General features: G+C 44.0%; 1 protein-coding gene across 1 annotated transcript in view; it reads right to left on the bottom strand.

The window, feature by feature from the left end:
- Window positions 1–13,055, bottom strand: part of DNAI3 (dynein axonemal intermediate chain 3) — a 174,089-nt gene that overhangs the window by 108,137 nt on the left and 52,897 nt on the right. Inside the window, exon 13 of the mRNA XM_088463700.1 lies at window positions 11,832–11,909. Within this exon, the coding sequence (XP_088319826.1) occupies window positions 11,832–11,909 (78 nt within the window). The remainder of the gene's footprint in view (window positions 1–11,831; window positions 11,910–13,055) is intronic.

The following is a 13,055-nucleotide window of genomic DNA, read 5'->3' as shown; positions in this document are numbered from 1 at the left end:
AGATGATGTGACTGCTGACAAAAGCAGCAGAATGAATTCTGAAGTGTTTTGGGCAATATTATATGCTCATGTTCAGTCAAATACTTCAGAACTCATAGGACGGCGCTTCACAGTACAGATGGACAATGACCCGAGGCATACTGCAAAAGCAACCAAAGAGTTTTTTAAGGCTAAAAAGTGGAATGTTATGCACAGGCCAAGTCAATCCCCTGACCTGAATCTGATTGAGCATGCATTTCACTTGATGAAGACAAAACTGAAGGGAAAATGCCCCAAGAACAAGCAGGAACTGAAGACATGTGCAGTAGAGGCCTGGCAGAACATCACCAGGGATGAAACCCAGCGTCTGGTGATGTCTATGCGTTCCAGACTTCAGGCTGTAATTGCCTGCAAAGGATTTGCAACAAAGTATTAAAAAGTGAAAGTGAGATTTAGGATTTTTTAGTTTGTCCCATTAGTTTTGGCCCCTTAAAAAGTGGGAGGCACATATAGAAACCGTTGTAATTCCTACACCGTTCACCTGATTTGGATGTAATTACCCTCAAATTAAATCTGAAAGTCTGCAGTTTTATCACATCTTGTTTGTTTCATTTCAAAGCCATTGTGGTGGTGAATAGAGGCCAAAATATGAAAATTCTCTCAATGTCCCAATATTTATGGACCTGACTGTATGTGTGTGCTCCTGAGTCTGTATATAGGAGACTGTGCTGAGTAATGTGATATGTGACACCTGTATATCTGTGTGCTCCTGAGTCTGTATATAGGAGACTGCGCTGAGTAATGTGATGTGTGACACCTGTATATCTGTGCGCTCCTGAGTCTGTATATGGGAGACTGCGCTGAGTAATGTGATATGTGACACCTGTATATCTGTGTGCTCCTGAGTCTGTATATGGGAGACTGCGCTGAGTAATGTGATATGTGACACCTGTATATCTGTGTGCTCCTGAGTCTGTATATGGAGACTGTGCTGAGTAATGTGATATGTGACACCTGTATATCTGTGTGCTCCTGAGTCTGTATATAGGAGACTGCGCTGAGTAATGTGATATGTGACACCTGTATATATGTGTGCACCTGAGTCTGTATATAGGAGACTGCGCTGAGTAATGTAATATGTGACGCCTGTATATCTGTGTGCTCCTGAGTCTGTATATAGGAGACTGCGCTGAGTAATGTGATATGTGACACCTGTATATCTGTGTGCACCTGAGTCTGTATATAGGAGACTGCGCTGAGTAATGTTATATGTGACGCCTGTATATCTGTGTGCTCCTGAGTCTGTATATAGGAGACTGCGCTGAGTAATGTTATATGTGACGCCTGTATATCTGTGTGCTCCTGAGTCTGTATATAGGAGACTGCGCTGAGTAATGTGATGTGTGACACCTGTATATCTGTGTGCTCCTGAGTCTGTATATAGGAGACTGCGCTGAGTAATGTGATATGTGACACCTGTATGTCTGTGTGCTCCTGAGTCGGTATATAGGAGACTGCGCTGAGTAATGTGATATGTGACACCTGTATATCTGTGTGCTCCTGAGTCTGTATATAGGAGACTGCGCTGAGTAATGTGATGTGTGACACCTGTATATCTGTGTGCTCCTGAGTCTGTATATGGGAGACTGCGCTGAGTAATGTGACACCTGTATATCTGTGTGCTCCTGAGTCTGTATATAGGAGACTGTGCTGAGTAATGTGATATGTGACACCTGTATAGCTGTGTGCTCCTGAGTCTGTATATAGGAGACTGCGCTGAGTAATGTGATATGTGACACCTGTATATCTGTGTGCTCCTGAGTCTGTATATGGGAGACTGCGCTGAGTAATGTGATAAGTGACACCTGTATATCTGTGTGCTCCTGAGTCTGTATATGGGAGACTGCGCTGAGTAATGTGATATGTGACACCTGTATATCTGTGTGCTCCTGAGTCTGTATATGGAGACTGTGCTGAGTAATGTGACACCTGTATATCTGTGTGCTCCTGAGTCTGTATATAGGAGACTGTGCTGAGTAATGTGATATGTGACACCTGTATATCTGTGTGCTCCTGAGTCTGTATATAGGAGACTGCGCTGAGTAATGTGATATGTGACACCTGTATATCTGTGTGCTCCTGAGTCTGTATATGGGAGACTGCGCTGAGTAATGTGATATGTGACACCTGTATATCTGTGTGCTCCTGAGTCTGTATATAGGAGACTGCGCTGAGTAATGTGATATTTGACACCTGTATATCTGTGTGCTCCTGAGTCTGTATATAGGAGACTGCGCTGAGTAATGTGATATGTGACCCCTGTATATCTGTGTGCTCCTGAGTCTGTATATAGGAGACTGCGCTGAGTAATGTGATATGTGACACCTGTATATCTGTGTGCTCCTGAGTCTGTATATGGGAGACTGCGCTGAGTAATGTTATATGTGACGCCTGTATATCTGTGTGCTCCTGAGTCTGTATAAGGGAGACTGCGCTGAGTAATGTAATGTGTGACACCTGTATATCTGTGTGCTCCTGAGTCTGTATATAGGAGACTGCGCTGAGTAATGTGATATGTGACACCTGTATATCTGTGTGCTCCTGAGTCTGTATATGGAGACTGTGCTGAGTAATGTGACACCTGTATATCTGTGTGCTCCTGAGTCTGTATATAGGAGACTGTGCTGAGTAATGTGATATGTGACACCTGTATATCTGTGTGCTCCTGAGTCTGTATATAGGAGACTGCGCTGAGTAATGTGATATGTGACACCTGTATATCTGTGTGCTCCTGAGTCTGTATATGGGAGACTGCGCTGAGTAATGTGATATGTGACACCTGTATATCTGTGTGCTCCTGAGTCTGTATATAGGAGACTGCGCTGAGTAATGTGATATTTGACACCTGTATATCTGTGTGCTCCTGAGTCTGTATATAGGAGACTGCGCTGAGTAATGTGATATGTGACACCTGTATATCTGTGTGCTCCTGAGTCTGTATATGGGAGACTGCGCTGAGTAATGTTATATGTGACGCCTGTATATCTGTGTGCTCCTGAGTCTGTATAAGGGAGACTGCGCTGAGTAATGTGATGTGTGACACCTGTATATCTGTGTGCTCCTGAGTCTGTATATAGGAGACTGCGCTGAGTAATGTGATATGTGACACCTGTATGTCTGTGTGCTCCTGAGTCGGTATATGGAGACTGTGCTGAGTAATGTGATATGTGACACCTGTATATCTGTGTGCTCCTGAGTCTGTATATAGGAGACAGCGCTGAGTAATGTGATGTGTGACACCTGTATATCTGTGTGCTCCTGAGTCTGTATATGGAGACTGTGCTGAGTAATGTGACACCTGTATATCTGTGTGCTCCTGAGTCTGTATATAGGAGACTGTGCTGAGTAATGTGATATGTGACACCTGTATCTCTGTGTGCTCCTGAGTCTGTATATAGGAGACTGCGCTGAGTAATGTGACACCTGTATATCTGTGTGCTCCTGAGTCTGTATATAGGAGACTGCGCTGAGTAATGTGATATGTGACACCTGTATATATGTGTGCTCCTGAGTCTGTATATGGAGACTGCGCTGAGTAATGTGATATGTGACCCCTGTATATCTGTGTGCTCCTGAGTCTGTATATAGGAGACTGCGCTGAGTAATGTGACATGTGACACCTGTATATCTGTGTGCTCCTGAGTCTGTATATAGGAGACTGCGCTGAGTAATGTGATATGTGACCCCTGTATATCTGTGTGCTCCTGAGTCTGTATATGGGAGACTGCGCTGAGTAATGTGACATGTGACACCTGTATATCTGTGTGCTCCTGAGTCTGTATATGGGAGACTGCGCTGTGTAATGTGATGTGTGACACCTGTATATCTGTGTGCTCCTGAGTCTGTATATAGGAGACTGCGCTGAGTAATGTGATATGTGACACCTGTATATCTGTGTGCTCCTGAGTCTGTATATAGGAGACTGCGCTGAGTAATGTGACATGTGACACCTGTATATCTGTGTGCTCCTGAGTCTGTATATGGGAGACTGCGCTGTGTAATGTGATGTGTGACACCTGTATATCTGTGTGCTCCTGAGTCTGTATATAGGAGACTGCGCTGAGTAATGTGATGTGTGACACCTGTATATCTGTGTGCTCCTGAGTCTGTATATGGGAGACTGCGCTGAGTAATGTGATATGTGACACCTGTATATCTGTGTGCTCCTGAGTCTATATATGGGAGACTGCGCTGAGTAATGTGATATGTGACAAATGTATATCTGTGTGCTCCTGAGTCTGTATATAGGAGACTGCGCTGAGTAATGTGATATGTGACACCTGTATATCTGTGTGCTCCTGAGTCTATATATGGGAGACTGTGCTGTGTAATGTGATGTGTGACACCTGTATATCTGTGTGCTCCTGAGTCTGTATATAGGAGACTGCGCTGAGTAATGTGATATGTGACACCTGTATATCTGTGTGCTCCTGAGTCTGTATATGGGAGACTGCGCTGAGTAATGTGATATGTGACACCTGTATATCTGTGTGCTCCTGAGTCTGTATATAGGAGACTGCGCTGAGTAATGTGATATGTGACACCTGTATATCTGTGTGCTCCTGAGTCTGTATATGGGAGACTGTGCTGAGTAATGTGATATGTGACACCTGTATATCTGTGTGCTCCTGAGTCTGTATATGGGAGACTGTGCTGAGTAATGTGATATGTGACACCTGTATATCTGTGTGCTCCTGAGTCTGTATATGGGAGACTGCGCTGAGTAATGTGATATGTGACACCTGTATATCTGTGTGCTCCTGAGTCTGTATATGGGAGACTGCGCTGAGTAATGTGATATGTGACACCTGTATATCTGTGTGCTCCTGAGTCTGTATATAGGAGACTGCGCTGAGTAATGTGATATGTGACACCTGTATATCTGTGTGCTCCCGAGTCTGTATATGGGAGACTGCGCTGAGTAATGTGATATGTGACACCTGTATATCTGTGTGCTCCTGAGTCTGTATATGGGAGACTGCGCTGAGTAATGTGATATGTGACACCTGTATATCTGTGTGCTCCTGAGTCTGTATATAGGAGACTGCGCTGAGTAATGTGATATGTGACACCTGTATATCTGTGTGCTCCCGAGTCTGTATATGGAGACTGCGCTGAGTAATGTGACACCTGTATATCTGTGTGCTCCTGAGTCTGTATATGGGAGACTGCTCTGAGTAATGTGATATGTGACACCTGTATATCTGTGTGCTCCTGAGTCTGTATATGGGAGACTGCGCTGAGTAATGTGATACCTGTATATCTGTGTGCTCCTGAGTCTGTATATGGGAGACTGCGCTGAGTAATGTGATATGTGACACCTGTATATCTGTGTGCTCCTGAGTCTGTATATAGGAGACTGCGCTGAGTAATGCGATATGTGACACCTGTATATCTGTGTGCTCCCGAGTCTGTATATGGGAGACTGCGCTGAGTAATGTGATATGTGACACCTGTATATCTGTGTGCTCCTGAGTCTGTATATGGGAGACTGCGCTGAGTAATGTAATATGTGAAACCTGTATATATGTGTGCTCCTGAGTCTGTATATAGGAGACTGCGCTGAGTAATGTGATATGTGACACCTGTATATCTGTGTGCTCCTGAGTCTGTATATAGGAGACTGCGCTGAGTAATGTGATATGTGACACCTGTATATCTGTGTGCTCCTGAGTCTGTATATAGGAGACTGCGCTGAGTAATGTGATATGTGACACCTGTATATCTGTGTGCTCCCGAGTCTGTATATGGGAGACTGCGCTGAGTAATGTGATATGTGACACCTGTATATCTGTGTGCTCCTGAGTCTGTATATAGGAGACTGCGCTGAGTAATGTGATATGTGACACCTGTATATCTGTGTGCACCCGAGTCTGTATATGGAGACTGCGCTGAGTAATGTGACACCTGTATATTTGTGTGCTCCTGAGTCTGTATATGGGAGACTGCTCTGAGTAATGTGATATGTGACACCTGTATATCTGTGTGCTCCTGAGTCTGTATATGGGAGACTGCACTGAGTAATGTGATATGTGACACCTGTATAACTGTGTGCTCCTGAGTCTGTATATGGGAGACTGCGCTGAGTAATGTGATATGTGACACCTGTATATCTGTGTGCTCCTGAGTCTGTATATGGGAGACTGCGCTGAGTAATGTGATATGTGACACCTGTATATCTGTGTGCTCCTGAGTCTGTATATAGGAGACTGCGCTGAGTAATGTGATATGTGACACCTGTATATCTGTGTGCTCCCGAGTCTGTATATGGGAGACTGCGCTGAGTAATGTGATATGTGACACCTGTATATCTGTGTGCTCCCGAGTCTGTATATGGGAGACTGCGCTGAGTAATGTGATATGTGACACCTGTATATCTGTGTGCTCCCGAGTCTGTATATGGAGACTGCGCTGAGTAATGTGACACCTGTATATCTGTGTGCTCCTGAGTCTGTATATGGGAGACTGCTCTGAGTAATGTGATATGTGACACCTGTATATCTGTGTGCTCCTGAGTCTGTATATGGGAGACTGCGCTGAGTAATGTGATACCTGTATATCTGTGTGCTCCTGAGTCTGTATATGGGAGACTGCGCTGAGTAATGTGATATGTGACACCTGTATATCTGTGTGCTCCTGAGTCTGTATATAGGAGACTGCGCTGAGTAATGCGATATGTGACACCTGTATATCTGTGTGCTCCCGAGTCTGTATATGGGAAACTGCGCTGAGTAATGTGATATGTGACACCTGTATATCTGTGTGCTCCTGAGTCTGTATATGGGAGACTGCGCTGAGTAATGTAATATGTGAAACCTGTATATATGTGTGCTCCTGAGTCTGTATATAGGAGACTGCGCTGAGTAATGTGATATGTGACACCTGTATATCTGTGTGCTCCTGAGTCTGTATATAGGAGACTGCGCTGAGTAATGTGATATGTGACACCTGTATATCTGTGTGCTCCTGAGTCTGTATATAGGAGACTGCGCTGAGTAATGTGATATGTGACACCTGTATATCTGTGTGCTCCCGAGTCTGTATATGGGAGACTGCGCTGAGTAATGTGATATGTGACACCTGTATATCTGTGTGCTCCTGAGTCTGTATATAGGAGACTGCGCTGAGTAATGTGATATGTGACACCTGTATATCTGTGTGCTCCCGAGTCTGTATATGGAGACTGCGCTGAGTAATGCGACACCTGTATATTTGTGTGCTCCTGAGTCTGTATATGGGAGACTGCTCTGAGTAATGTGATATGTGACACCTGTATATCTGTGTGCTCCTGAGTCTGTATATGGGAGACTGCACTGAGTAATGTGATATGTGACACCTGTATAACTGTGTGCTCCTGAGTCTGTATATGGGAGACTGCGCTGAGTAATGTGATATGTGACACCTGTATATCTGTGTGCTCCTGAGTCTGTATATGGGAGACTGCGCTGAGTAATGTGATATGTGACACCTGTATATCTGTGTGCTCCTGAGTCTGTATATAGGAGACTGCGCTGAGTAATGTGATATGTGACACCTGTATATCTGTGTGCTCCCGAGTCTGTATATGGGAGACTGCGCTGAGTAATGTGATATGTGACACCTGTATATCTGTGTGCTCCCGAGTCTGTATATGGAGACTGCGCTGAGTAATGTGATATGTGACACCTGTATATCTGTGTGCTCCTGAGTCTGTATATAGGAGACTGCGCTGAGTAATGTGATATGTGACACCTGTATATCTGTGTGCTCCCGAGTCTGTATATGGAGACTGCGCTGAGTAATGTGACACCTGTATATTTGTGTGCTCCTGAGTCTGTATATGGGAGACTGCTCTGAGTAATGTGATATGTGACACCTGTATATCTGTGTGCTCCTGAGTCTGTATATGGGAGACTGCACTGAGTAATGTGATATGTGACACCTGTATAACTGTGTGCTCCTGAGTCTGTATATGGGAGACTGCGCTGAGTAATGTGATATGTGACACCTGTATATCTGTGTGCTCCTGAGTCTATATATGGGAGACTGCGCTGAGTAATGTGATATGTGACACCTGTATATCTGTGTGCTCCTGAGTCTGTATATAGGAGACTGCGCTGAGTAATGTGATATGTGACACCTGTATATCTGTGTGCTCCCGAGTCTGTATATGGGAGACTGCGCTGAGTAATGTGATATGTGACACCTGTATATCTGTGTGCTCCCGAGTCTGTATATGGAGACTGAGCTGAGTAATGTGACACCTGTATATCTGTGTGCTCCTGAGTCTGTATATGGGAGACTGCGCTGAGTAATGTGATATGTGACACCTGTATATCTGTGTGCTCCTGAGTCTGTATATAGGAGACTGCGCTGAGTAATGTGATATGTGACACCTGTATATCTGTGTGCTCCCGAGTCTGTATATGGGAGACTGCGCTGAGTAATGTGATATGTGACACCTGTATATCTGTGTGCTCCCGAGGCTGTATATGGAGACTGCGCTGACTAATGTGACACCTGTATATCTGTGTGCTCCTGAGTCTGTATATGGGAGACTGCGCTGAGTAATGTGATATGTGACACCTGTATATCTGTGTGCTCCTGAGTCTGTATATGGGAGACTGCGCTGAGTAATGTGATATGTGACACCTGTATATCTGTGTGCTCCCGAGTCTGTATATGGGAGACTGCGCTGAGTAATGTGATATGTGACACCTGTATATCTGTGTGCTCCCGAGTCTGTATATGGAGACTGAGCTGAGTAATGTGACACCTGTATATCTGTGTGCTCCTGAGTCTGTATATGGGAGACTGCGCTGAGTAATGTGATATGTGACACCTGTATATCTGTGTGCTCCTGAGTCTGTATATAGGAGACTGCGCTGAGTAATGTGATATGTGACACCTGTATATCTGTGTGCTCCCGAGTCTGTATATGGGAGACTGCGCTGAGTAATGTGATATGTGACACCTGTATATCTGTGTGCTCCCGAGGCTGTATATGGAGACTGCGCTGACTAATGTGACACCTGTATATCTGTGTGCTCCTGAGTCTGTATATGGGAGACTGCGCTGAGTAATGTGATATGTGACACCTGTATATCTGTGTGCTCCTGAGTCTGTATATGGGAGACTGCGCTGAGTAATGTGATATGTGACACCTGTATATCTGTGTGCTCCTGAGTCTGTATATAGGAGACTGCGCTGAGTAATGTGATATGTGACACCTGTATATCTGTGTGCTCCCGAGTCTGTATATGGAGACTGCGCTGAGTAATGTGACACCTGTATATCTGTGTGCTCCTGAGTCTGTATATGGGAGACTGCGCTGAGTAATGTGATATGTGACACCTGTATATCTGTGTGCTCCTGAGTCTGTATATAGGAGACTGCGCTGAGTAATGTGATATGTGACACCTGTATATCTGTGTGCTCCTGAGTCTGTATATGGAGAGTGTGCTGAGTAATGTGATATGTGACACCTGTATATCTGTGTGCTCCTGAGTCTGTATATGGAGACTGCGCTGATTAATGTGATATGTTACACCTGTATATCTGTGTGCTCCTGAGTCTGTATATAGGAGACTGCGCTGAGTAATGTGATATGTGACACCTGTATATCTGTGTGCTCCTGAGTCTGTATATAGGAGACTGCGCTGAGTAATGTGATATATGGCACCTGTATATCTGTGCGCTCCTGAGTCTGTATATGGGAGACTGCGCTGAGTAATGTGATATGTGACACCTGTATATCTGTGTGCTCCTGAGTCTGTATATGGGAGACTGCGCTGAGTAATGTGATATGTGACACCTGTATATCTGTGTGCTCCTGAGTCTGTATATGGGAGACTGTGCTGAGTAATGTGATATGTGACACCTGTATATCTGTGTGCTCCTGAGTCTGTATATGGGAGACTGCGCTGAGTAATGTGATATGTGACACCTGTATATCTGTGTGCTCCTGAGTCTGTATATAGCAGACTGCGCTGTGTAATGTGATATGTGACACCTGTATATCTGTGTGCTCCTGAGTCTGTATATGGGAGACTATGCTGAGTAATGTGCTATGTGACACCTGTATATCTGTGTGCTCCTGAGTCTGTATATGGGAGACTGCGCTGAGTAATGTGATATGTGACACCTGTATATCTGTGTGCTCCTGAGTCTGTATATGGGAGAATGCGCTGAGTAATGTGATATGTGACACCTGTATATCTGTGTGCTCCTGAGTCTGTATATGGGAGACTGCGCTGAGTAATGTGATATGTGACACCTGTATATCTGTGTGCTCCTGAGTCTGTATATGGGAGACTGCGCTGAGTAATGTGATATGTGACACCTGTATATCTGTGCGCTCCTGAGTCTGTATATGGGAGACTGCGCAGAGTAATGTGATATGTGACCCCTGTATATCTGTGTGCTCCTGAGTCTGTATATGGGAGACTGCGCTGAGTAATGTGATATGTGACACCTGTATATCTGTGTGCTCCTGAGTCTGTATATGGGAGACTGTGCTGAGTAATGTGATATGTGACACCTGTATATCTGTGTGCTCCTGAGTCTGTATATGGGAGACTGCGCTGAGTAATGTGATATGTGACACCTGTATATCTGTGTGCTCCTGAGTCTGTATATAGCAGACTGCGCTGTGTAATGTGATATGTGACACCTGTATATCTGTGTGCTCCTGAGTCTGTATATGGGAGACTATGCTGAGTAATGTGCTATGTGACACCTGTATATCTGTGTGCTCCTGAGTCTGTATATGGGAGACTGCGCTGAGTAATGTGATATGTGACACCTGTATATCTGTGTGCTCCTGAGTCTGTATATGGGAGAATGCGCTGAGTAATGTGATATGTGACACCTGTATATCTGTGTGCTCCTGAGTCTGTATATGGGAGACTGCGCTGAGTAATGTGATATGTGACACCTGTATATCTGTGTGCTCCTGAGTCTGTATATGGGAGACTGCGCTGAGTAATGTGATATGTGACACCTGTATATCTGTGCGCTCCTGAGTCTGTATATGGGAGACTGCGCAGAGTAATGTGATATGTGACCCCTGTATATCTGTGTGCTCCTGAGTCTGTATATGGGAGACTGCGCTGAGTAATGTGATATGTGACACCTGTATATCTGTGTGCTCCTGAGTCTGTATATGGGAGACTGTGCTGAGTAATGTGATATGTGACACCTGTATATCTGTGTGCTCCTGAGTCTGTATATGGGAGACTGCGCTGAGTAATGTGATATGTGACACCTGTATATCTGTGTGCTCCTGAGTCTGTATATAGCAGACTGCGCTGTGTAATGTGATATGTGACACCTGTATATCTGTGTGCTCCTGAGTCTGTATATGGGAGACTATGCTGAGTAATGTGCTATGTGACACCTGTATATCTGTGTGCTCCTGAGTCTGTATATGGGAGACTGCGCTGAGTAATGTGATATGTGACACCTGTATATCTGTGTGCTCCCGAGTCTGTATATGGGAGACTGCGCTGAGTAATGTGATATGTGACACCTGTATATCTGTGTGCTCCTGAGTCTGTATAGCCTGGTGTCCCCATTGCATTCCCTGCTCAGCATTGGTCCCTGTCCTCTATGGGGGGGGCTATCAGATAGGTGTCCCCATTATATTCCCTGCTCAGCATTGGGCCCTGTCCTCTATGGAGGAGCCTATCAGAGGAGCTGTCTGTAATTGGTGGAGCAGTACATGAAATACTCATTGATATCCTAGTGATCATGACGCTTAGTCTGGTAACTGACTGTAAAACTGTTCACAGTGACTTACAATACAAACTTACCTTTGGGCCGGTATTTTTGGTAACACTGGTTTTAGTGGTTAGTTGCTCGCTGTACGCAGAGATGTCCCACAGTACAACCTTAGTACAAGGATACATAATTACAAAGTGGAGAGTGGAACCACAATACAAAGTTCTTATTATTAGAGGCGTAATATCTGTATGGAGTAAAAGCTTGCCAGCAGGGCCCTTCTCCCGCTTTCTCTGTCTGTTATACCCGGTCTCATTTTACCACTTTGTTGCTACAAATTCTAAAGTGTAATAGAATATGTTGGTGCTATATAATTAACGGTCAATAAACAGTAAATATAATAAGTGTTCTCCTAAGGAGTACTTTTAGTTTCTGGCATTTTTACTGCAAGTTACTATGATTTACTCAGGTGAGCAAACAAAACTATCCAATATATAATGGTATTTTATTATTATTTATAGCTTTATTGTTAATATTGTATACACTTACTTATATATCGCACAGTTCACTTACACTTAACATACCAACACATTCCACACGTCTATATATACACAGTGAGAAAGATAACAGCAACACTTACACTAAGAGACCAGAGGAGCAGGACATTATCTGCATCATGAAACGCGTCAGTTTGTCATTGTTTTTATTGCTATAAAGACTCATTATATCACAGGCTGCCACACTATCTAAGAACTTCCAAAATCTGGCCCTAAGGTCCACTGGATGTCTATTCTATATACTGTATATACTATATACTGTAGCTTTAGGGTCAATTCAGCACCTGTGTGACTACATATTACTACAATACGCCCTCAATGTTCACCATATCTGATTTATGACATATGAATAGTTTAACTTTCTAATGTTACATCTACCATATGACGGGAAACTCCAGGGGACATTTGTTAATTATTTTATTTTGCTCGTTATTATAATATAGGTTACCTGTAATATTTACTATCTACATTTAACTCATTTCAATTTTGTTTCGTGTGTCTCCCATGTCACACATTCAGACCAATTTTTTGGCACGTGTATATACTGGCTGGGAACCATTGATACTGTATATACCTTGTGTATATATGTAGCCTTTCCTATAGATGGGAGTTCTCATTCCCCATACAAAACGAATCCTTCCCTTTCTCCAATCTATGAGATGTCACACGATCAGCCGGGTACGTGCAATGTCACATTCTGATACGTTACACATTCTATGTACAGATGCTGGGGCGCATTTTGCTGAGATAGATATAAGC

The sequence above is a fragment of the Taudactylus pleione genome, unplaced genomic scaffold, assembly GCF_031769625.1.
Source record: "Taudactylus pleione unplaced genomic scaffold, aTauple2 ptg001431l, whole genome shotgun sequence".
Lineage (NCBI taxonomy): Eukaryota > Metazoa > Chordata > Amphibia > Anura > Myobatrachidae > Taudactylus > Taudactylus pleione.
The sequence above is the reverse complement of the archived record's forward strand: the minus strand, read 5'-3'. Positions and strand labels throughout refer to the sequence as shown.